Here is a 24,808-nt window from a genome sequence, read left to right as displayed (position 1 = left end):
CACAGCTGCAGGTTCTCCACCGCCACACACGACTTCCCCTCGTGGACTGGCGGTCGGAGTTCACTCCCCGTGGCCGCTGATCTTTACGCTCTTTCAGTTATATTGACACTTGCGCAACATGTTGAAGAGGGAGGGGTTATTGAATATCTTCGGAGTGACACAGACGGACACTGAGCCACAGGAAATTAGAAACACGTTCACTTTCATGGCCTTCAGCGCTGGATTACATCAACACCCGCACCGAGAGAGGACACGGGGGTTCAATCAGCCCCGCTGAGGACCAGTCTCACAAACCGGGCTCCTCTGTAACGCTGACGTTGAGTCATTCACTTTGTCTGCAGTGTGTGTGTGTATGTTTGTGTGTTTAACTGTGAGCAAAAAGAAATTCATGCAAATATGAGTTTTTACAATCCACATGCTTGTACTAGCAGCCAGATGCTTGCTTTGCGCCAATCATTCAGCGAGTTAAATTTAGCGTTTGTGCCAGAAATCTGACACAAACTAACTTCTCCCACTTACTCATCCTGCAATGAGTCGCTGGCAGTGATTCAGGCGGACAGCAGTTTGTGTGAAAACATTATAAAAATCATTTGATTGGAGCAGGTCTTGGTGTTAATCAAATACCGTCTCAAGTGCCGTTATACATTTCACCAAAATGAGGCGAAAAAGACAAAATCATCTGGGCAGCATTAAATACCCCCATGATGCAGTGGCTCCACGGCAACTATCAATCACCTATCAGCTTTATGAGGAGGTTTGGAAAACCTTCATCATTTGACTTTTCAGCCCTTCTGATATAAATTTGATGGGATTATTTTGCTCATCGTCCTGTTATGAGACCAGATTCAAGCAAGTTTTAGCTGTTGGACGGATGCCCTCAGGAGGAGAGGAGGGAATAAATGACTGAGAGGGGGCACTGGGCATTAAGGCCAAACAATTTCATCAATTTATTGATGGTCAATCTCATGTAATCAGTAGGGGGTACTTAGTATTGCACATGTTTTTTTTCTTTTATTTCTGTTAAATTAATAAAAGCACAGTGATCAGATTATTTTTATTCTGTTTTTATGCGAGTAAAAAGGGCGTACTCCCTTTTCCACGTGCTGCAGGATTCAGTCAGTCAGCATCATTCTGCTTCCCTGCACTGGCTCCTCACCTTTCTGCTTCGTTCCACTCATCTGTATGTTCATGCTGTCTTGTTCTCTCCTCGTGTCCGTTCTCAATGTTAGTCCCAAAGTCAGGTAAGGCTCGAGGCATGAAAAGGCCCGACCCCTCCCACCCCCGCCCGACCCCTCCACTCCACCCCCCCACCCAGACTCCAGTCCCTGTCAGTATCGTCACTTTGACATTTGGACCTTTTAGCACATTTGAATACTAATGTAAAGGTGATGGAGCAGTCATTGAGTGTTTTAACACTGTGTCGTGTTCTGTGGGTTCACTTGTGTGACGTGTTGTCTGATGTACTTTCAGTTGAACGACCCTCAGCTGCTTGTAGTGAACAGCCTGTCCTGCTTGCTTTGTGTTGTGGTTGTTGTCTATGCCTGGGTGTCTGTGGGTTTGCAACAAATCTGAAGCTTAATGCATTCTTTTGGTTTCAGCGTGGAGATTTTTTACTTCATCAAGCTTCCAGGGACTTGAGCTGACAAATCTGTAGGAAACACGGACACCTTCTGCCCTCCGTGCATTAAGTCTTAGCTTAAAAACTAAGCATGAGCTGTTCAGATCATCGAGTTGCTTTTAACGTCTTTACACAGTGACGGTCTGTTGGATCAATACGGTTGCAGCTTTTTTGCATTTAACAGCTACAGAAAGCACATCAGGTTTAATAGATCTATTAAAAAAGGGGCCCAATATGAGTATCTAGTTCAAACAACATGGCTCCAGTTTGTTAAATACATATCAGGTTTTTTCATGGAGGCCAAGAGAGGCTGCAGTCCTTCCTTTTGTAACTTTACTCAACATCTTTAGATTTCCATCTCTCAGGCAGTTTTGTTTGTTTGGTTTTGTTTTTTGGGATGTTTTCTGTTTCACTGGTGGCTTCCTGTCTGATGTCTGTTTGTTCGAGAATCACTAATTAAGATAATCACTGTTGGGATGTTGCAGGCAAACACTCATTGCTTCATTCCTCAGAAATGCGCCTTATTTGCCTCATAAAACACTGTCGGAAAATGGCCACACAAACAAAGTCACAACTTGCAACCTCTATCAGAAACTGCTGAAGAATCTGTAGTTTAAGAATTGAACGACCTACAAGGATAAAAAGCTTATGAATACCAAATCCTGGTCGTTAAACTGCTTCCATGGTCCGTCCCGGACGTGAAGGTACTGATGATGATGATGATGAGGCTGAAGTTGCTGTACAAACACTGTAGTATTATTTGAATTATTGTGGAGTGTATTGCTGTGTATTACTGATGATGATGATGATGATGATGAGGCTGAAGTTGCTGTCTTTAGGCTCATATCTCTCTACTTTAGAGGGTCCTGTCTTGTTTGATGGTTTTGTGTGACTGGTGACAGTCAGTCAGGTTCCTGGAAGCTGCATGCATTTAATGTTTTTTTTGTTTGTTTGTTTTTTTGTTTTTTTCTGTTCACTTTACTTTCCATTTAACCTCCAACCCTTACCAACTCCTCCTCCTCCTCCTCCTCCTCCTCCTCCTCACCTCCCCCCTTCATCGTTGTCACTGTTGTCTTGGTAATCCGTGACTGCTACGGCAACCACACCAAGCCTGCGTTCCTTCAGTTCTGATAGGTCCAACACGCTGAACCGGAGCTCGTTCACGCGGGACAGCATGATGATAGAGGAGATGCTGGCGCCCACCAAGGACATGGTATGTACACTGGGTGGAGATGCACATGTTTTTGATTTTCCATGTGTCTCCTTTGTCAGCTTATTACTCTGTTTCTCTGAGTTGCTAATCTCCCGATCGTTAACCTCACACATCACGCAATTCCGTCTTCAAACGTGCCAAGCCGACTTGGTGCAGAGCCAAAAGGCAGCCTATTAACCAATCCTCTTACACCTGATGTGGCGCTGACACAAAGACCTCCAAATCCTGTTCCAGTTGACTTGGAAGAGGAGGTGAGGTCCGTACCAGGTTGCTGCAACGGCCCATTTCTCTAAGAATGTACTCAGTGATAATGAAAGTGGAAACTGTCTGAAAGAATAACTTTTAAGGGCTGCTCGGTGGCACAGTGGGTTAAGCAGCGGCTCATATACTGAGGCTACAGTCCTCCCGCAGCGATCGTAGGTTCGAATCCCGGCCTGCGCACCTTTGCTGCATGTCATCCCCGATCTCTCTCTCTGCAGCTTGAATAAAGGGCCACTAGAGCCCAAAAAAATCTTAAAAAAAAAAAAAAAGAATAACTCTTAAGTTAATCAGATGGTGCGGTCTATAGTTAAAAAGGCTAATAATTCATGGCATTTGACTTGATGCCAGATGCACGACATGATGAAAAACTCAATAGGGTCCCTTTAAACCTGTCCCATCTCTGCCGAGCGTGTTGAGTGTTTCCTGCCTGCGGTCGTGTAACAGCAGACGGTGACGCGGTTGTATGACGTGTGAATCTGAATCTGTCTGCTGCTTTTCTCTCCTCACGCTGCTCCAGATGCTCTGCAAGGAAAAGTCTTTCATTGTAGAGCAACACAATAAGGTAGACGTCCACTTCTGCAGCAGTGCATGTTGGGACATTCATGCCTAATTTCCCTATTTTACTGTGACTGCCTGTCCAGTCCATTTGAAGAGAAAGAAACTGTAAAAAAAAAAACGTGAGGGTATGCTATTCTGAGAAAAGAAAGCTGAGTTTAAAGACTAAATTTAATCCGGATAATGATCTGCAGCGCTGATCAGAATTAATCATAAATTTGCACAAAATGTATTGAGAATCTGGAAAATGAAGGTTACAAATTTACTAGAGAAGATCTTACTGAAAGAGGTTCAAATCACTGCAACATGTCGTCAGAGTCCCACTGTTAATGATATCATGTTTCTGGGCCAAAGTCCAGTTAACTCCACTGATTGTGTGGATCTGTGTAAAAGGAAATGCCGCAAAGTGTAATTTAATCAACTTATCCAACTTATCCAGCGTGTAAAATGTAATGACTTTGAGGCAAGTGATGCGCTTCCTCGCCAAAAGGTGGAAATGTAACGATAACTTACATTTAACTCTGTTTGCGACCTTTTTTTCTCAGAATATCATCCTTCTCTCCCCCTTGCCCCAATATAGACTCATATATTTCACATAAAGGACTTCATAATATCCTAGAGCTCACCAGATCCAGGTTAAGCCGCTCGTGCTTTTTGCAGCTTATGTTTACATGAAATGATGAACTTGTAATAGAAGCAACTGGTTTGATATTTCGTTATACTGTAGTTTACTTTTAGCCCTGCATGATGAAGATAATATTTCTGCATCAGTTTTGCACACCAGTAAATGTAACACACACACAGTCATGCCTTGCAGTGAGCTTGTCGTCTCCTCTGCAGCATTTGTCGGTTGCTAAGGATGCAGACGACTCGCTGAGGAGATACAGCTGGACGTCAGATGCACTGGATAATGTCAACCTCGTCTCCTCACCCATCCACTCGGGGTAAGTGCATCTGAAAGGAGGAATGATAAAGCCAGGGAGACAGGCTCGGGGGGAAGTATCCGCTCCGCTGTCTCACCTTATTACAAGGATGGAATGAAAAGATGGTGGAAAACCTGCTGATTTTGAGCTTTTAGGAGAAAAGAAGAAGTGGCAGTTGTTGTCTTGTCTGCCTGTCTGTCTGTCTTTGTCCACTACCCTGGGGTTCTGTCTTTTTTCTATTGTTTAAAGAAAATGGCTCCTGTTTCCAGTCTTCTGCATGTCTAATTATTCTTTTATATTTAAAAGCTAAATTGTTCTCAATCATCACACTTTCTTCATTTCTGCAGTTAAAGCCACCTTATGTAGTAACCCCACCTCTGACCACACAGATCTGCTGCTGACAAAAGAGCCAGAAACAACGGTGTGTTAATGAGACAACCACAGATTGGAAACAACAATAGACAAAGCATTAGGTCACGTGACCCACTGGCGTCTGAGGAGCGGTTTTAAAGCCCCTTTTTCTGCCTACGGGGCACAGCCATGTTGCTGAGGGAGACGACTAGAACACGCCCACCGTATGTCAATCAAGGTTGGCTTCAGCAGCCAGTGGAGGAACTGCAACAAATCTTAGTTCTGCATGAGCCTGAACAGTACATTAGATATTTGGTGCTTGTTCAGGACTTGAAAACATGAACTTTGCTGTGGTATTCTGCCTGGATGTGGTCAGAAGTGGCATTGATACATCTATAACCGTTACGAATCATTACTTTGCAGGAGCAGAACCACTTGTGACATGGCAACCGTATTTTACGGACCATTAGACGCACCGCATTATAAAGGCACAATATTGATGAACATACATAAGGCGCACAGGGTAATAAGGCGCATGATAAAACACAAAGCGAAACATGTAAGTCGAATGTTAGTCAACTTGTTCACAATATGAACAAATAGTATTGTTCAGTTGTAACTAAAACAGAAAAATACACTCACATTTTAAATAATTCGTCTTCCACAAATAAAAAGTGGAGGTAAGCGTCGTACTACGTCCTGTTCTCTGATTGGTTCATCGTTAGCGGACACCTGAAGTTAGTGTGAGGTTGGAACAACGTTATATTCCAACTTTTGATTATATGATACGGATTTGAAATCAGGTTTACGCTAAAAACTTAAAGTTGGCTTGACGTCTAATTATAGTAAGGTAACATGGACTAGATGTTGGATGATGGTTGCTTGCCGGCACTACATAATTCATTATCTAACGTTGTCTGACGTTGCGACCCGTATCCAACCAAGGACCGACTCTAATGTGTCAGCTGAACTGTCTGACCATAAATCAAGCGGAGCGGCTTCGGCTTCGGCCTTGAATCACCTCGTTGTTGAATTGTGCTATACAAATAAACTTGCCTCACCAAAGTCGCACTAAAACATTTTGAGAGATTTTTCAGCGCAGTGTACCACATAAAACTGGTTCAAGGTCAGCAAGCTCAACAAAATGTGAGGTTTTGAGGCGTCCTGGATTATAGGGCGCACTGCCGGGTTTTTGAGAAAGATTAAGGATTTTAAGAGCGCCTTATAGTGCAGAAAATATGGTAATTGCAAAAATAAAGAATCTATAAATGAAAACAAAAGCTTGATATACAGTAATGGGAAATCTGTTTTATCAGATACAGCGTTTTTGTCTGGCATCGTCCACAGAAAAATCCCCCATAAGTCAACTCAAAGGCTCATTTATCAATGTAATGTAATCTCAGTCTTTCACCATCCTCTTGAGGCTCCAGAGGAGGTGAATCTCCTCCTTTGACTCTCATCCAGTCAACAAATGAGTGTATTTTCCTACATTCCTCCCCTGTAAATGACTCTTTGGTCATGGTTTTCTGAGTAGTATCTCCAGTGACAAATGTTTTTGACATGTCCTTCCTGCGTTGCTTTGTCGTCCATCCTGCAGTTTTTCCTCTCCGCTCCCGCAGTACGACAGCAGGTGATTGACTGTGATTGGCTCTGTGATTGGCCCCTCTTTACACACCTACCACTACCTCTCTTCTGGTGACATCGCACCTTCCTCTCTGAATTCACTTATAACATCTGTGTTTGCCCCCCTCTCACCCATGAACCGCGTCGTTTCAGACTCAACATCACGTGGTTTGGATTCTCATCTTTTGTGTTTTTTTGGTTTTTGTTTCATAAAAATCTCAGCGAGTCTCTAACTGATCTGAATGACTTCATGTTGCAAGATCATCATCTTCAGCAGTCATTAACTTCAACATCAATTACTCAAAAATTTGGGACACTGTAAAATGTAAATAGAAGTTGACTGTAATGATCTGTAAATCTCATAAACCCAACCTTATTCACAATAGAACATAGAAAACATACTAAACGCTGAAAGTCCTTCTGTGTGGAGTTTCCATGTTCTCCGTGCTAGCGTGGGTTTTCTCCGGGGACTTCGGCTTCCTCCCACAGTCCAAAAACATGCACGTCAGGTTCTAAATTACCCGTAGGCGTGAGTGCAATCGTGTAAATGTGGCCCTGTGATAGACCGGCGACCCCCCGCCTCTCGCCTGTAATGAGCTGGGATGGGCTCCGGCAAACCCCCGGGACCCTGTAACAGGGTTAAGAGGCTATAGAAAAATAACGGTTCATTCTGAATTACACGGCAGAAGAGTGATATAATATGGTTTCTGTGTTCTTGTGGATGTAGGACCCAAGGAGGCAGGAGTTCCAAAAAAAGATGATTATATTTTGCCAAAACAAAGCAAAAAAAGAGCTAATCAATAGAGAAAACCAAAAAACCTGACAGGACACAAGGAGGGTGGAAACAGTACATACCAGCAGGGAGCGAGACCAGATATACACAGAAGGCTTGACGACACACAGGTGCAGACAATACGGGCAGATGGGAACAAGGGAAGTCAAGACAGAACTGAAACACAAAGACAGGGGTTTCAAAATAAAATAGGAACTGAAACCAAACCGTGACAGTTCTCTTGTGAATAACATAGGGCTGGGCGATATATCGAGATTTTAATATATATCGATATATTTTCAAACACGATATGGTACGAGACCATATCGTTTATATCGATTTAAAAAAAAATAAAAAAAATAAATAAAAATTTCCTTTTACATTTTTTTTTTTTTAACGATTTTGATATAGCTTATTTTGTGACAAATTGACTTGAAGGTTTTATTGGAGATTTGCACAAATGTTTTGTTATTTGCACAACTGTCAACCTCAGTGGAAAAGTCTGCCTGTTACTGTCTACATTGTATTAATTCCACAGTGTATTTTAATTTAATTGTTATGCAGGAAAGGGATATTTGTTTTATTTTATATAAGAAGCATTTTTATTCTATATATGCAGGCAGTTTATTTTTATTTCATTTGTTTTATACATTTTGATATTGTGCAGACCTCTGTTAATAAAGGTACCTGTGTGACATTTGGCACGAGGCTTTGTATTAAAACTGACTGTTTTTTTAAGGGTTTGCCTCAGAAAAAAATGAAGCTAACAAAGATGCTATGCTATAATGCTTTGGGGGAAACCCCAATTAAGGCACAGAAAAAATATCGAGATATATATCGAGTATCGCCATTCAGCTAGAAAATATCGAGATATGACTTTTGGTCCATATCGCCCAGCCCTAGAATAACATATGAATTTATGAGATTTGCGGATCATTATTATATTCCTTATTTTTTTAATTTACATTTTACAGTGTCCCAACTTTTTCCAGAGCTGCGGTTGTTTTAAACAACCAGTTAAATGTTAGTTTAGATGGAATACATGTGTGACCTAATTTGTTTAGTCTGCGAGTGAATCTCTTTCTTTGTGACAAGAACAATTCAGGTTGTATTTGTCCCACAAACTAACACGTCCGGTACCATAACGCATGGTGTGACTGTGTGAGTTGTGATTGACAGCTGTCACAGACAACTGTCCACCCTTCCTCTGTGGGTAAAACACTGAATACATCAGAGGCTCCTGTGTTGGCATCAGAGCAAAAATAACAGTCAACATGACCCAGTGACATATTTGTTGTTTTAGCCAGCGTTGCGTTCTGGTTGAACTCACAGCCAAAACAGAAGCCTCTCATGTTTTTGCTCTTTCTTTACCTGGCCTCTCCTTCTCTCACACTTACCTGTCAGTGTTTTGAAGATCACGGCATGGGACGCGACCTCACCTCAACTAGACCTCTCTCCATCAGAACTGCTGTTAAACCAACACTTCCTCTTCCATATCCTTCCCTCTCTTCTGTCTTTTTTTTGCCTGTTTTTCTAACCGATGCTTCATTGTATCTCCTGTCACTCTTCGTCTCCTCCTCCTCCTCTTTCTCCCTTTTCCCCCCACTCCGTCAGGTTCCTGGTCAGCTTCATGGTGGACGCCAGGGGCGGCTCCATGAGAGGAAGTCGTCACAACGGCATGCGCATCATCATCCCGCCCAGGAAGTGCACGGCGCCCACCAGGATCACCTGCCGCCTGGTGAAAAGGCACAAGCTGGCGTCGCCCCCTCCGATGGTGGAGGGCGAAGGCCTGGCCAGCAGACTGGTGGAGGTCGGCCCGGCGGGAGCCCAGTTCCTCGGGTAAGCCTTCCCTCGCTCCTCTGCTTTTCCCTGAAGCGTTTACTTTGGAGCGCTAGATATCTGTGACGTGACACCCCCTTCCTTCTGCTTCTGCCATCCCCATTTCCAGCCACCCGCGTTGATATTTGAGAGTTTGAGTGCGTGTTTGTGCATGTTGGGGTGGAATAGCTACATTTAATTTGCAGTAGATGTCTAACTGATGGCGTGTTCCCCTTTTAGTCGAAAATTGTAGTTTGAGGCAAATGCATGCTTACATTTAATTTTTAGAGATTTTCCGTTATTTGTGTACCTCTAAGGCTCTGAATGGTCAGTAGGGGTGAAAATGCTTTCGCTCATTTAAATCTTTAACGTCAGGATGTCAAAGTGCGTGTTTTAGCTGGTATTATAATGTGCTTATATGCTCTGATGCCAAATCAACAAAAACTTTAGATATGACAAAGAGCTGTGCATGTTTTCCTGAACCTTTCTAGTGTTCACACATGAAAACAGCCCTCTTTCCTGTAAATACTACGGTCTCTCTTTGTGGCACAGCTAGCCACAGCTCTGCAAACACTGCCTTCACATCGTGTGTGGCATGTTGCACACCACCCACGGAGAGATGTTGCCCCTGGTTCTGTCAGGCCCATATAACAATCTGGGTTTGTGGACCACAACAACAAGCACTTGAGCCATTTAATTGTGGCATCATTTATGAATGTTTTATATGTTCTTGGTGGGTATTTGACTGGATTGGATTCCTAAATATTTTGACCCTATTTTAGTCAGATTAAAGCAAAAATAACTATGGGTTCAGAGTTGGTCTAATCTCAGGCAAGCTTCATAGCAGAACTGCTCAGTAATCGCAGTCCTGCTATGATATACTGCAGATATGTGTTCATTAATCCCACCTGTCTCCGGTGAAAGGCAGGTACAAGTGACAAACGTCAGCTCCCCGTCACCATAGCGCACCAATCACCACCAAGTGTTCCTCCAGTAAGTCCCGGTTAAAGACTGTTGACTTGGGCTGCGTCCCAATTGAACCCCTCGCCCTTGTTTTCTTCACTAACCCTAACTTTTGCGCGTTCCCGTGAGGGTAGTGGTGTCCCAATTCCTCTTTTCACCTAGGGGGAGGGGGCATAACGAGGGCTAGGGGCTGAGAATAGCCCCTACGCATCGAGGGATTTCAGATGCTGACTTCGCGAGCGAGGGGGTATGAAGATTTCCCAGAATGCTTTTCGTCGTCATTTGCGGACTGAATCCAAAAAAAAAACATGGCGGACATTTCTTATTTTTTTGTGAATAAAATCAATATTTTGAGTTAGTTTCTGCATAAAAATGCGTTTTGATTACATTTCTAGTTACAAACCAATATTTTACTTTCATAATATTCACTCAGTGAATGTACATAATCCCTTTTTTGTCCGTTGTTCGCGAAGAATCGCGCCGGAGTAAAGGCTGTTAGGTTACGCCGTAGGCTACGTAAGCTACGCCGTAGGCTACGTAACCTACGCCGTAGGCTCTGCGTCGATTTGACTCGCCGACCGAAGGCAAACAGGCAGACTCGTCTCAGAGAAATAGAGAGAAATAATCCTGTGACTCGTTAGATTTGTTTCGGATGTTTCTGATATAATAGTTTTCAGAAACCACAAGTAATCCAGCTGTTATCTGGGTAATTTACACACTTTCAGATAAAGTTGCCGAAGATCACGCCAGAATAAAGGGATTTATGGTTCCGCGTTACACCAACGCAGAGCCTTCGGCGTAGGTTACGTAACCTACGCCGTAAGGTCTGCGTCGATGTACGCGGCGACGCGCGCCGTACGCCGTAGGCTCTGCGTCGATTTAACGCGGACCCAAGCTGCGGACCCGGCAGACAGAAATCTCGAAATTTCGGAGCAAATTTCTTAACAGGCGTAGCTACAACTGTTAGATTTCATCTATTAAACCAACATCTTCCTAAATGATTTATTTCAGCCTGCGTAATTCTCAACAGCGCTGCAGGTTTCTCTCCCGGGACGACAGAGCAGCTTGACCCGGCGGGGCTCTTCTCATCTCCGAAAACATCGGGTCAAATTTCTTAACAGCCGTTATTTGGATAAACTGAGCCCCGGTTGCGGATCTTAAAGGTTACCTTTATACCTGGAAAAAATATTAAAACTTAATAAAGTGCCATATTAACAGCGCTACAGCTGAAATTAAAACAGCTTTTGGCTCTCAGCTTCCTGATCAGGGTAGGGATCAGGGTAGGGATGAAAACGAGGGGGAGTAGGAGAAATGGGACAGGCACCTGGGCCAAGTGCCCCTAGATTTCAAGTGCCCTAAAATCTCCCCCTTCTTTTTTAGGGGTTAGGGAAGAAAAGAAGGGCGAGTGGAGAAAAGAAGGGCGAGTGAAGTTGAATTGGGATTGGGCCTTGGCCCTTGAATCCCCCGAGCACAGATCTGATCCGATCCTCTGGTTTGCAGCCCCTCACAAATCTGCAGGACTGCGTTCCAGCTTCACCCCAAACCAAATTAATCCAGTTAAAGTTAAATTTACACATTCAGACGTCCATGAAAGATCAGCTGTATTATTGGAGCTTGTTCGAAACATCCTGAACAGTAAATGTATTTATTTTTATTAAACACTCTTAACTCCAGACTTAGGAAACCCTTCATGCTAGACACTAAAGGATAAAAAAGTTGAAAAATAGTTGGATTTTTTCTCCTAGAGACAGAAATTGTCTCTAGGTGCTTTCCAGAGACCCAGAACATGACCCCCAAGCAATTATTACATAAACATAACATAAACAATGGCAGGTAAAATCTCCCCTAGTGGGAGAAAAACCTTAAGTGGCAAGGAGGGAAGAAACCTTGAGCAGGACCAGGCTCATAAGGGGGGACCCTCCTGCCGGAGGCCAGCTGGGCAGAGCAGGAAAAGACAGATACTTTTTGTGTCCAGGGAGACAAAATAAATCAAGTATCTAGTACAGTACACATTGTTGGACCTAAAATCTATGTGTGAGAGTTGTATGACTGCTCAAGTCCAGCAGTCATCTGTGAAGGCAGAGTAATTGAAAGAGGACGTCATCTCATGCTGATGCAGAAATAGACTTTAGTGGTGTGTGTTTTTACTAACATTGAGAGTGTGTGTTTTGTATAAATGTGTGTTTTATTATCTTGCGGCCGCAGTAAACTACATCTCCCCAGAATGCCGCCAGCCCTTAATGAAGGCGAGAGCCTGGTTAGTCCTGTGCTACAGCTGGGACCCAGAGGAACTAGATTTGTTGGGTAGGAACCAAACATAGCTCCCCTCCCCTTCACTTCCTCCTCCTGTACGTGCCACCTCCCCCGAGGAAACATGACTGAGGCTGATTCATGCTGATGGATTCCTTTAACCATCTCCGCTGACTTTAATTTGTCAGGTTACAGCATTAATGTGGTCGTCACGTAGTTTTGGGAAGAAATCATGTGATAACATGGTCTGCAGCAGCAAAGAGGATTTGTTAAAGTCTCGATAACATCACAGGGTGCTTTGAAAATGTCCAAATTCTTCCTAAAACTACACAATGTAGCTTGATATCCATTGCAGTTACTTTCCAGCCACTCCATCATACTGTATATTTTGATTTCAGAACCTCTGAGAGGGCTTCGCTGAATGTAGAGGTTTTTGTTGGCTGTTCGGACTGGTCTGCGCTTGTTGGGCATGAGCGTTTCCTCCTCAAACCGAGCATCATCCCGCTTCCCATGACTGCTGTCACTTCATGTTCCTGATCAGTTCTGTGTCATCCCATGGTTTTTCTTGCGAAGTTAATAAATGCACATTAATATCTTTGGATTGATGATGCAAACCGACAGAAAAATTCATCTCGAGCCACCTCAAACTCTTATTATTAATAAAAACAATGACAAAGTTCAGATAAAGTCAAACTCTGCGTAATTGCTTAATGGTAGTTTGGTGTTTTCCTCTGTTTCTACAGCGAAGATGTAAATTATTAGAGGCACGCTGCACCACACCGGCTGCTTCTGTTAACTTTGAGAAGAACACACATCTACTGAACCTCCAAAGTCTGACGAGGATGTTTGACTTGCTGTCAAAGTTTCTGCTAGTTTAGGAGCGAAATGGTCAAAGTCATGTTTCCTTCCAAAGCAGTCGCCATTTAAGTAAAATATAGCAAAACGTACAGTTTAAAGATACGACTTTAAACCAGGAGATGTCGGGATGGTGTCTGACTATTCCTGCTTGGTCATTAGTGGTCCCTTTTTTTTCTCCCCCAGCTTAACTGTTGAAGGAGAAGACGACAGCAGCGAAAGCACTCAACTGTATATGGAATAAAGAATATTGTAAGAGATGTCTGAACCGGACAAAATATATTTAAACTTAATAAGTCTTAACCAGTTATGATGCTTCTTTCTGGCTGATAGCGAGCACAACAAAAACATAAAGTCTCTCTTGTGGGAGGTAGTCCTACATGATTGACATGCTGCCGCTTCATTGACAGCTTGTAAAGTAGAATAATAGGAATAATAGTATAATAATACTCAGGGATTCATATTAAGGAACGAATTGGGGGAAAAACACTTTTAACAAAAGGCTTTTTAATCATGAATATAGTTTGAGACCACCACGGTGCATACTTACTTGTGTTCAAGTAGATGTTTTTGCAGGATATTGGAGGGTTTTGCGCAGCTCCTGTAGCAGCAGGTTTCAAACCAGCGGAGGTTGATGGCTCAGGGCCGAGGACAGACATTAGTCGACCTGAAAGGCCTTATATTTCCTTGCAAAGAACCATCTGACTGATCCTTAGAGACTGCTCTTTGAATCAAATGTCAACTTTTTCCAAATTACAACCATTTGTCCATCACTTTCTGTCACATGCTGGTTTCAGTCAGTTAAATTGACAATGTACCACCATTAGCATCGTTTTGTAAGTCAGGAGTTTCAGTCAAACCCTCACCCTAACCATGTCCCCCGGCGGTTTTCCAGGGGTAAAACCTGGAGGACTGGGACCTGGATCAGGGCCGACTTGCAGTCTTGGCAAAGACATACCGTAAACACCTAATGGGCACCAACTAAAACGAGAAGAAAACTAGAACAATAAGATTGTTGCTGCATTTCTATTTTCTCTATTTGCATATATGATGCTAATGACGATGAATGAGTAGAGAAGACTTAAACGCAGAGAGCTGACACTTGTAGAGCTTTACCAGTTCCTGGTAATGCAGGCACATGGCAGTGGTTGGGGCCCCTTAAAACCTGTCCTGGATCCCTCACGTTACGTTTAAGGGTTTTTTTCAGTAAAGGGATACAAGCAAGGATCAACTGGAATTTCTTAAGACGTTGGCGATGTCAGATCCAAAACCTGCCCGTAGCTACCCAAATGCTGATTGTATTGGCTGCTGTAGATGCTTCCACAAGCTCGCAGTTGAAGACTGGCAAGCTGGACCCTGATCTTTATGAATCCAGCTGCCTTCAGGGTTGAAGGCTCGAGGTTAAAAAGTCTTTACTTCCAACCATCTAAGAGTTGAGGAACTTAGTTTGAGTAAAGCCTACATTGTGCTCCTCCGGCACTCTTTACTTGTGTTGCCATCACACCTTGTTTAAGAGAGGGCTGTGCAGCTTTATCCCCCCAACATTCATCGCATTTCATTCCCTACATTCACTCTGGATGTCCCACCCCCCCCTCCCCCTTGGCACGGCTGCCGCAGATCTAATCTGGCAACACTGTTGTCATATCTGTATGTCGTGGAAAGATGCGTCTTTTCTTTATCATACTTCAGCTCAGTCTATATTAATGTGTCTAAAAAGATGAATCACTAGCTTGTTAATTTATCAGGTTAACTTAAAAGTTGTTTGACGAATTTGTCATCATTATATTTCAAATTTAATCCTGCATTAGTTAATTCACAAATCACTTTGAAAACAATTCTAATCTATTGAGACCAGCTCCTCAAGAAAATGATAAAGAAGTTGTTTTTTTCATCTTGGGGTAATCATTCACAACTCCTTTGCAGTGAAAGATAATAAATCATTAACTGTATGTCCTTACATATATATTTCTAGGCCTGTGATAGTGGAGATCCCACATTTTGGCTCAATGCGGGGCCAGGAGAGAGAGCTGATCCTGCTGCGCAGTGAGAACGGAGAAACCTGGAAGGAGCATGTTTACGACAGCAAGACTGAAGACCTCAATCAGCTCCTCAACGGGATGGATGAAGGTGAGGCACATGCCACTTTTTGTGTTGCAATATTCAAGTGTGACCAAAGATAAGTTCAAGCACTTCTAGCTGCAGAATGCTGTCCCATGAATTCTTTGACCCTTCAGGGAGTTTCTCATCCTGTAGTTGGACTCCATCGATATCACTGCAGCTAGTGACTTGTTGGGTTAGCGAGACGTGATCCAGTTCTGTAGGATCTGATTGCAGTGTTCCTCTAGATCAGGGGTCATCAACCCGCGGCTCTAGAGCCGCATGCGGCTCTTTAGCGCCGCCCTAGTGGCTCCCTGGAGCTTTTTCAAAAAAGTTTGACCTTTCTTTTCCTTTTTTTTCTTCTTTTTTTTCTCTTCATTTTCTTTTTTTTCCTCATTTTTTCCTTTTTCTTCTTCTTTTTTTTCCTTTTTCATCTTTTTTTCCTTTTTTCCGTTTTCCTTTTTAATCTCGACATTTCGATTTTTTTCTCGAAATTTCAACTTTTTCTCAACATTTTGACTTTTTTCTCGAAATTTTACTTCAACATAAATTTCGACATTTCGACTTTTTTATCGAAATTTCGACTTTTTTCTCGACATTTTGACTATTTCCTCGACATTTCGACTTTTTTTCAACATTTCGACTTTTTTATCGAAATTTTGACTTTATTTCTCGACATTTTGCCATTTGCCTTCATTCTAAGGCTGATAAAAGACTTCATTTTTTGCGGCTCCAGACATATTTGTTTTTGGTGTTTTTGGTTCTTTCAACATTTTGGGTTGCCGACCCCTGCTCTAGATTGAATCTCCTGGACAGTAGATCTAAGTTTTCACCATAATGGTTTTATGCATAAGTGGTGAAAAATAATAATAATAATAATAATAGATTTTATTTGTTGGCGCCTTTCTGAGCACCCAAGGACACCTTACAAAAAAAAAACATAGAAAATACGAATAAAGATATTGAGGGACCAGGTTATGGAGAGCTTTTAAATGTGAGGAGAAGAACTTTATATTGGATGCAGTGATGGACAGGTAGCCAGTGGAGCTGCATGAGGATGGGGGTGATGTGGTCAGTGCATTTTGTAGTGGTGATTCTGGCAGCAGAGTTCTGGATGATTTGGAGACGGTGGAGAAGTTTGTTGGGGAGACCAGTGAGGATGGAGTTGCAGTAATCGATGCGTGAGGTGACAAGTGCATGGACCAAGACCTGGGTGTTGTGCTGGGTGAGAGATGGGCAGATTCTGGCGATGTTCCGTAGGTGCATGAAGGCAGTACGGGTAATGTTACTGATGTGGGGGGAAAAAGAGAGAACACTGTCCAGTATGACGCCGAGGCTTTTGACTTTGGAGGAGATGTGGACCGGGTGACCATCAATGGAGATATTGAAGGGGTGAGTTTTGGAGAGTGTGGACCTTGTGCCGACGAGAAGGACTACGCTTTTATTTCCATTTCATTTGAGAAAGTTGTTTGTCATCCAGATATTGATGGTATTGAGACAGTCAGTAAGACCGGGGGGGGGAATGGGAGTGATGGAAGCAGTCTTCAATGATGGTGGAACCGTAGCAGTGGAAAGGGAGGAGTGAACTATGGCAGTTATAATGGGTGAGACTGTTGGCAGACAGGCTTTAATTAAGGCAGTGGGGAGAGGATCAAGAGGGCAGGTAGAGTTCTTGGATGCTTTGATTAATCTATTAATACTTTCAACAGATGGGAGTTGAAATGTGGACAGGGTGTTGGAGGGTGGAGGATCCAGGGTGTTCCACTGGGAGAAGGTGGGTTGCGTTGGTGCAGGAAGAGTCAGTTGCTGGTGGATGTTGACAATTTTTGAATTGAAAAAGTCCAGAAACTCTTGATACTGTGAGGTGGAGATGAGATGAGAGGGAGTTTCAGCTGGTTTCAGGAGTTTGTTGACAGTTGAGAATAAAGTCTGGGTGTTGCTGTCAGCAGAGTTAATGATATGGGAGTAGTAGGTGGACCTGGCTGTGTTGATGGCAGATTTGTAGGAAGTGAGATTTGTAGATTTGTAGAAAAAAAAAGGCAGTCCTGGCAGATTCTGATTAACTTACAGAAATGCAAACTCGTGTACGGGACTGGTTTAATAGTCATCACTGGAGCAGATCACAGTGGAGAGTGAAACAGCTGGGATGGCCTTGAGGAAAGGAGGTCAAAACCCCTCTCCGGATTGGGAGTGGGGCGGTCCCTCAAGACGGACACTTTGGGCCTGATTTACTAAAGGTTTGCGTGTGTAAAAACGTGTGCAAACTTGACAGCACCCGCAAACCAAAGTGCCAGCTGATCTACTAACAGCGTGCAAAGAGGACTGCGCCTCTCAAATGCGCAAAATAGCACACGCAATTCATTTAGTACTTTTGCCCTGATGAATAATCAATATGGGGCGTACCCACCAGAAATCGCTAAATACTGGGAGGGGAAGATGCAAATTGGTCCATTTACCACACGCAATGAGATTTACCAAGCCTGAAAGTTTTTGCGGGGATTGTGATTGCGTCTGTATTTAATACGTTCGAAAGGAAGGTGCTAATCTCCACATGCAAAAGGAGAAATATTTTATTTTAATGTTAATTCGAGTATTATTCAGCAAAAGGTTGCCACAGGAGGCACCTTCATTTTTTTATTTGTGATAATAAATAAATCACGTGTTTTCATGGAGAAAAAAGTGTTTCTTATTGTGCGCCTGTTCTGCAGTCATACCCCAGTGTTGTGCCGTATTCAGCACCCCTGCCGTGAAAAGCACCCCCTCGTCTGACAAAAATGTTTAATTCTGTTTAGCGTCCAGTTTTATGTTAATGATTCATGTTTAAATGCGCTCATGGATTCCACAATAGTCATACTTTCCCACAATCACAGTCACAGATAACAAAAATCGGGTAAATGGTAATTGATGTCATTAATTAATAGCCTGCTTACTGTGTTGTCTTCCATAATATTTGTAAATATATATAATATAAACTCCTAAGTATGTGTTTGTGTGAGTGTGTATATATAAATATATTGAAGTGTCAGTGTGTTGTTTTTTTTCTTGGTCTACTTATCATTGAATATACGAGGGGGTGCTTTTTACGGCAGGGGTGCTGAATACGGCACAACAATTTGCCTCTTCCACTAATATCTCTAACTCCAACTCGTCAAATTTCATTTTGCGCTTGCAACTATATCCTGCTTTCCATCCACTCTCCATGGCGCAAAGTTTGCGCCGCAAACCGTAAGACGCGCAACACCTCATTTAAATACTGCTGTTTGCACCTGTTATCAATTGCGCACGCAATCTTAGTTGATCACCCGCAAAACACACAACAACCGCACGCGCAAACTTTTTCAGTGCACACGCAATTTAGTACTCTTTATTTAGGATCTTAGTAAATCGGGCCCTTTAAGTATATTGGAGTCTTGATAACAAGTGTGAGTCAAATGGAAGGATGGGCAGATTGGGGCAACATCTGCAAGGATGCAGACAATGTACTAGTGTGTTGTGATGGACCTAAAGGCATGCAACTAGTCCCTGTTTGAACCCCCCTACAGTCTTGAACTAGAGGCAAAAATAATGAGTTTGTGAATACAAGCTACCGAAGTGAGCCTTCTCCAAAAGGATGGCTTGACTTGCTCTGAAGGATGCCAGAGTTGGTCATAGTAGAGTCACTACTCCTCTTCCTAAAAAACGAGCCAGCTGAGGTGGTTTTGTGGTTTAAGGTGGTTTGGCTTGCCAAATGCCTTGGAGGGGAGGTGATTCAGCCGAGACTCACATGAGACACTTACATACTGTTCTGTAACGTAAAAGTGGGCCACCAATTGTCCCCCCATTGACCTTTACATAAGGGCCCCAGCAAGAGAGAAAAATCCCGTGAGCGTGTGTCCTTACATACATGAAACCACCATCCTGGAAACAAAGTGTGACTCAACGCCATGTGCGTGTCTTGTGGCATTGTATTTTTAACAGGCTGAGCGTTTAAAGCGTACAGGCCCCTGACTGTTGCCTCTCCCAGATAACTGAAGATGGATGATTGGAAAGGATTTAACATGTGATTGATGTTTCCTCGCCGTCTATAGAGTTGGAGAGTCCCGCAGAGCTGGAAAGGAAGAGGATCTGCCGCATCATCACAAAGGATTTCCCACAGTACTTTGCAGTAGTGTCTCGTATCAGGCAGGAGACCCATCAGATGGGCCCGGAGGGTGGGACTCTGCGCAGCCGCAGCGTGCCATTGGTCCAGGCTTCCTTCCCCGAGGGGGCGTTGACCAAGAAGATCAAGGTTGGGTTGCAAGTAAGTTGAGTATATAGATCTCTTTGGTTTGAGGCATATGTTTCTACAGAACAGTATTAGGGCCAGGCAGGAGAAAAATACAAATAATGTTTTAGAGGAGCAAGATTTTTTTTTCATTATGCACTTCGAGAAAAAAGTCAAAATGTCGAGAAAAAAGTTGAAATACAATTTCGAGAAAAAAGTCCAAATGTTGAGAAAAAAGTCGAAATGTCGAGAATAATGTTGAAGTACAATTTCGAGAAAAAAGTCGAAATGTCGACATTAATGTTGGAATACAATTTCAAGAATAAAGTCAAAATTTTGTGAATAAAGGTGAAAGTGCACAATAATAAAAAATCTTCCCCTCTCAAATATTTTTTCTCCTGCCTGGCCCTAATATTCTTCCGTATGTTTCCTTTGGACTATCAACGAATGAAAAATGTGCTTTACGTGTTTGTGTCGGAGGCACACAAGCTAATCATTCCCGATTCGCTGTCGCCTGCCGTCTTCCAGGCCCAACCCATACCCGATGACACTGTAAAGAAAATCCTCGGTAACCGAGCAACCTTCAGCCCAATCGTTACCGTGGAGCCCAGGAGAAGGAAGTTCCACAAGCCCATCACCATGACAATCCCAGTCCCGCCCCTCTCGGGGGAGGGGCTTACCAACGGCTACAAAGGGGACAGTACTCCTTGCCTCCGCCTCCTCTGTAGCATTACAGGTGTGTGATGGCATGCTGTACCGCAGTCTTCATTAGGAGGTTTTTACACAATAAAGTACAATAACCATGAAATCTTATCAGGTGGTACATCACCAGCTCAGTGGGAGGACATCACCGGCACAACTCCACTCACATTCATCAATGACTGCGTCTCTTTCACCACAAACGTGTCCGCCAGGTGAGAGGCAACGCGTATACTCCATCAGTGCCACACTTTATTCTTGTGTCTACAATCATGGCTGGTCTGTGCATTAAAGTCCTGATCCCTTGACTCGGCCCTTGTGCAGATTCTGGTTGGCAGACTGTCACCAGATCCCGGAGACGGTGAGCTTAGCCACACAGCTCTACAGGGAACTGATCTGCGTGCCCTACATGGCCAAGTTTGTGGTGTTTGCCAAGATGAACGACCCGGTCGAGTCCAGTCTGAGGTGCTTCTGCATGACGGATGACAAGGTGGACAAAACCCTGGAGCAGCAGGAGAACTTTGAGGAGGTGGCCAGGAGCAAAGACATAGAGGTGCGCAGTTATACTCTATGAGGTTCATCCAGCACAGCATCTCTTTCTTTTTTACTTTTCTATACATCTGTTTTAATGGGATTAATCAACCCTTCTGTTTCTGATAAATTACTAGTTATATAGTAGTAGTAGTATTAGTGTTTATTTCGAATATGAATCATATAATAAAAAGAAAGGAATAAGACAATCGTCTTAACATGAGACATAACAAAGTACATATTCGAACTATATATTAATATGTTTATTTACTTTTTTGAAAATCCTTTCAAGGATGTTGATACATTCACATTCTTATGATTTTGAGGGTTACAAACAGATTTTGGCAGTTTTTCCAGGTTTATTGTGAAATATTTGTAACTGAAGTAAATTTATTAATGGATAGCCCCTTGAGATGAATCATCTCGTTTTCGAGGGGGTCCAACAAAAAACATACAACACAATACAAAACAGTTACATACAACATACATAATACATAATACATAAGGCTCTCACACACAAACCTGCCCACACACCAGACCCCAAGACCTACCACACCTGAAGAACACAGGTAAACACTGCATATAATGCAGTAATAGCAACAAGAACAACAATATTAATATTAATGGTAGTCATTGTCATCATCATTATGATACAATATATGAAGATATATATACATTATATATGAAATAAAAAAATAAAAAATAAAATGAGAAGGCAATACCACTAGAAACAACTACATGGTTTATTGAGGTTGGAATATAGAGAGTTTTTAAAGAGGTGTAATGAATTAAGTTTTCTTATGTTAATGGGTAAGTTGTTCCAATCTGATGGGGCTTTGAACTTAAAAGCATGTCTGCCAATTTCTTTAAAGGTTAAAGGAACGAAAAAGAAGGGTTGCTGAGTGTTTCTGAGAGAATATGAGGATGTATATGGAATCAGATATTGTTTTAAGTAAGATGGATAACTAAAGTGTATACATTTGAACATGAGTTGGAGCCAGTGGTATTGTCTTCTTGAGCTGAGGGGTAACCAGTTTAATGAATGATACATGGAAATTGTGTACATTGGTGATATTTCTGCTTTAAACATGTTTTTATCTTACTTCAGGTCCTGGAGGGCAGGCCCATCCATGTGGACTGCTATGGAAACCTGACTCCTCTGACCAAATCTGGTCAGCAGTTAGTTCTGAACTTCTACGCTTTCAAGGAAAACCGTTTGCCCTTCTGTGTCAAGGTACTCTGACGTCTGCTCGGCCTGGGATGTGGCGCTCAATTCAGAATCAGGTTTTCATATTTGAGTACAGCAAAAGGTTGAGATTAGATGAGCTAAGCTGAAGCCGTGATTTGGGTAATATAGAAATTGTCCAGCAACATACTGCATGGGATTGAAACGCGTGCACTACATGCATGCAGAGCCTAATCCGCAGCCACAACTAACAACACAGCAGCGGGGATTAAGCACATCAAGAATATTGTTATACTGCTACATATTCATACAGTATTAAGTAGTCATTAGCTGCTGTATTTATGTTCAAATGTTGCTAATCTAATCCAAATCCTGCAGGATTCTAGATTAACTGTTTAGACATTTAGGAAAGGCCCTTTTTTTCATCATGTACAGTATCTGTTCCTAAATGACTTCTGTAATCAAACCCTTTTCAGGAAGAAGATAAATATACCAGCTTTGATGTATTCTGCAAGACAAAGTCTGACATGCTATGGATCAGTTCCACTTTGAAATGTAGTTTTAATAAAAACAAATATTATTGTTCATTTAGATTTGATACTACTGCCTCTGCATCCATAAATCCCTTTTATGTGTTATAAACCTGGTGAACTGTATTTATTCCACTTTCTTTTGCTACAGTTGAAAAAACTAATAACACACTAATGACAAACATTTATCTTCATGCAACAAAAGAAATAAATGAAAATGAAAGATCCAAATAAATGGACTCTGAAGATGGAAAATCCATATATTCATCACCTCTGCAACGACAAGTATGTAAAGGGGCATCTGTGTCTCTCCAGGTGAGGGATCCCAGTCAGGAGCCCTGTGGCCGCCTGACATTCCTCAAAGAGTGTAAGAGCATTAAAGGCCTCCCACAAACTGCCGTGTGCAACCTGAACATCACACTTCCTGCGGTGAAAAAGGTAAGGTGGCGTGAACTCACCATTCTCTGTTTGTCACGTTCATAACCATGTCATGGTTAGGGTAGTCTCAGCCCCCCCAGTGACGCTGATCGATGAAAGACTTTGGCCAAACTGCCGCCACTGTGTCTTTTATCTGTTTAAAGCTTCTCTCTCTATTTCCAGTACATATTGGTTATCTCTGCAGTGGATTCTTGTCATTGGCTGACTCGTTTTGCTCCTTACTGCCTTTTGGTTTGGATGACCTGCTTCTGGCTGAGGGCTCATGTGCTTTAGAGTTTTTTGGTTACAAGGCTGGCTTTTTTTGTGGCTTCACTTGATTTTTGTTTTTGCTTCTGAATGTTGGCGCTTTTTCATTTTTGTTTGGTCTGTCTTTTGTTTGTTTTTTTGTTTGTATTTTAATTTGCTAAAGTGGCTTCGCTTTTGAGTTGGAGCTTCTGTCAATCACTCCTTTTTCACACCCTGATGTTTCTTTTCCCCCCCTGCTTTCCATTATGTTACTCCGCCCCCCCCTTTCTGCAATGCATCTTGGAAACCAGGAAACCGACTCAGATGCCGAGGACGAGGTAAACCGCACCCTCCCCATCATTTGCTGTCCTCTGCGCAAGACGTATAGCAGCCCTGCTTTGCTCTTTACAGCCTTATGTTTTATGCGCTTCTTTCAGAGCAGTACCAACCTTCCTTGTTCGAAGCCACCTCTAGCAGCTCAGTTTTGCATGATATATCCTAATTATGTAATTTACATGTGTTTTGTCCAGTCCTTATCCCCTTCACACTACACAATGTTTAAAAAGAGCTCTGCTCTGGAGTTCAAACACTTCTTAACACTCTGACAACATTTACACACGTAATTTAGATATTATAGCTTTTTTAATGACTAACTCAAGCTAATTTAACTAGTTTACTACACTAACACTTTGCATTAGTCAAAGCATCGTCACTGCCCTAACAGACGTTGCCATATTTTGCAGTTAGCTATCTCTGTAAATACAAACTAACGCAGACTGGAAGGTTTGCTCTAATTTAACTCCAAGGGGTGCTCATTCGGCAGCACCTTGTCATGTAGGGTGACCTAGAACTGATAGGTTTCTCCATTGTTTACTATTGTTGCAGACTGAAAAGCCAGAACGACGTCATACCTTTGCATCCCTAGCCTTACGTAAGCGCTACAGCTATCTGGCCGAGCCTGCACTGAGTGAGTTTGACATCTTCACTAACAAACCCTTTGACTATAAAATTTAGAGGATCAGCTAGTTTGCTAACAGTTCTAATCAGCCTGTAAGATGCGTTATCGATATATATAGATAGATGTGACTTACTTAATGTGACAAATGCATATTTTTCATTCCACAAAACACACACTTCCATGTGCTTGTTTGGAACATGGTACATATTTTTGCATGAGTCAGCGATGGGTTTTTCAGTTTGTGTGCCATGCTTGCCCACATTGTGAGATGTACTTCTTCTGGGCGTGTTTGGTTGACTTCCACTGTTGCAAGTCCAAATGCAGCAAAATTTTACTTTGACGGATCAAAATAAGGTTGTGAAGCACTTTGGAGGGAAGTCAAAGTAAAATTTTATTTGTATTTCATTTGTTTCTTTGGAAATGTAAGCTCGTTTTGGCTTTGTGATGGTGTAGCGCCGTTGTATGGGACAACAATGCATGTCAGGGGTCTTGTGTGGCTTTTCTTTTCAGTTTGTCACAGACTGTGCTTGTCACCACTTCGATGCTGCATGACAAAATGGGCCAATCGAGTCTTGGAAAGCGCATTTTGTCATATTTTGTTTGATTTTATAATCAAAGGAAAATGGAAACTTCTGCAGCCCTTGGCTCTATTGTATCATAGTGTCTAAATTGTCTTTGAGGAAACGGTCATTTTTTGGA

General features: G+C 42.5%; 1 protein-coding gene across 42 annotated transcripts in view; it reads left to right on the top strand.

Moving 5' to 3' along the window:
• The window catches only part of LOC133419626 (ankyrin-3-like), a 209,266-nt gene that overhangs the window by 155,416 nt on the left and 29,042 nt on the right, over nt 1-24,808 (top strand). For 20 of the 42 annotated variants that reach the window (XR_009770549.1, XM_061708909.1, XM_061708901.1 and 17 more), the window contains 14 exons: nt 2,729-2,831; nt 3,610-3,654; nt 4,488-4,591; nt 6,519-6,551; nt 8,931-9,155; nt 15,175-15,329; nt 19,367-19,578; nt 20,071-20,278; nt 20,360-20,456; nt 20,566-20,794; nt 21,881-22,006; nt 22,804-22,926; nt 23,463-23,489; nt 24,037-24,118. Coding sequence is in view for 41 of the 42 variants with exons in the window: in XM_061708909.1 (XP_061564893.1) it covers nt 2,729-2,831; nt 3,610-3,654; nt 4,488-4,591; nt 6,519-6,551; nt 8,931-9,155; nt 15,175-15,329; nt 19,367-19,578; nt 20,071-20,278; nt 20,360-20,456; nt 20,566-20,794; nt 21,881-22,006; nt 22,804-22,926; nt 23,463-23,489; nt 24,037-24,118 (1,769 nt within the window). In the remaining variant the exon portion in view is untranslated. The remainder of the gene's footprint in view (nt 1-2,728; nt 2,832-3,609; nt 3,655-4,487; nt 4,592-6,518; nt 6,552-8,930; nt 9,156-15,174; nt 15,330-19,366; nt 19,579-20,070; nt 20,279-20,359; nt 20,457-20,565; nt 20,795-21,880; nt 22,007-22,803; nt 22,927-23,462; nt 23,490-24,036; nt 24,119-24,808) is intronic. The other 22 variants (XM_061708915.1, XM_061708923.1, XM_061708917.1 and 19 more) reach the window with 12 other exon arrangements.

Source organism: Cololabis saira, chromosome 19 (assembly GCF_033807715.1).
Source record: "Cololabis saira isolate AMF1-May2022 chromosome 19, fColSai1.1, whole genome shotgun sequence".
In the NCBI taxonomy this organism is placed as follows: domain Eukaryota; kingdom Metazoa; phylum Chordata; class Actinopteri; order Beloniformes; family Belonidae; genus Cololabis; species Cololabis saira.
The sequence above is the reverse complement of the archived record's forward strand: the minus strand, read 5'-3'. Positions and strand labels throughout refer to the sequence as shown.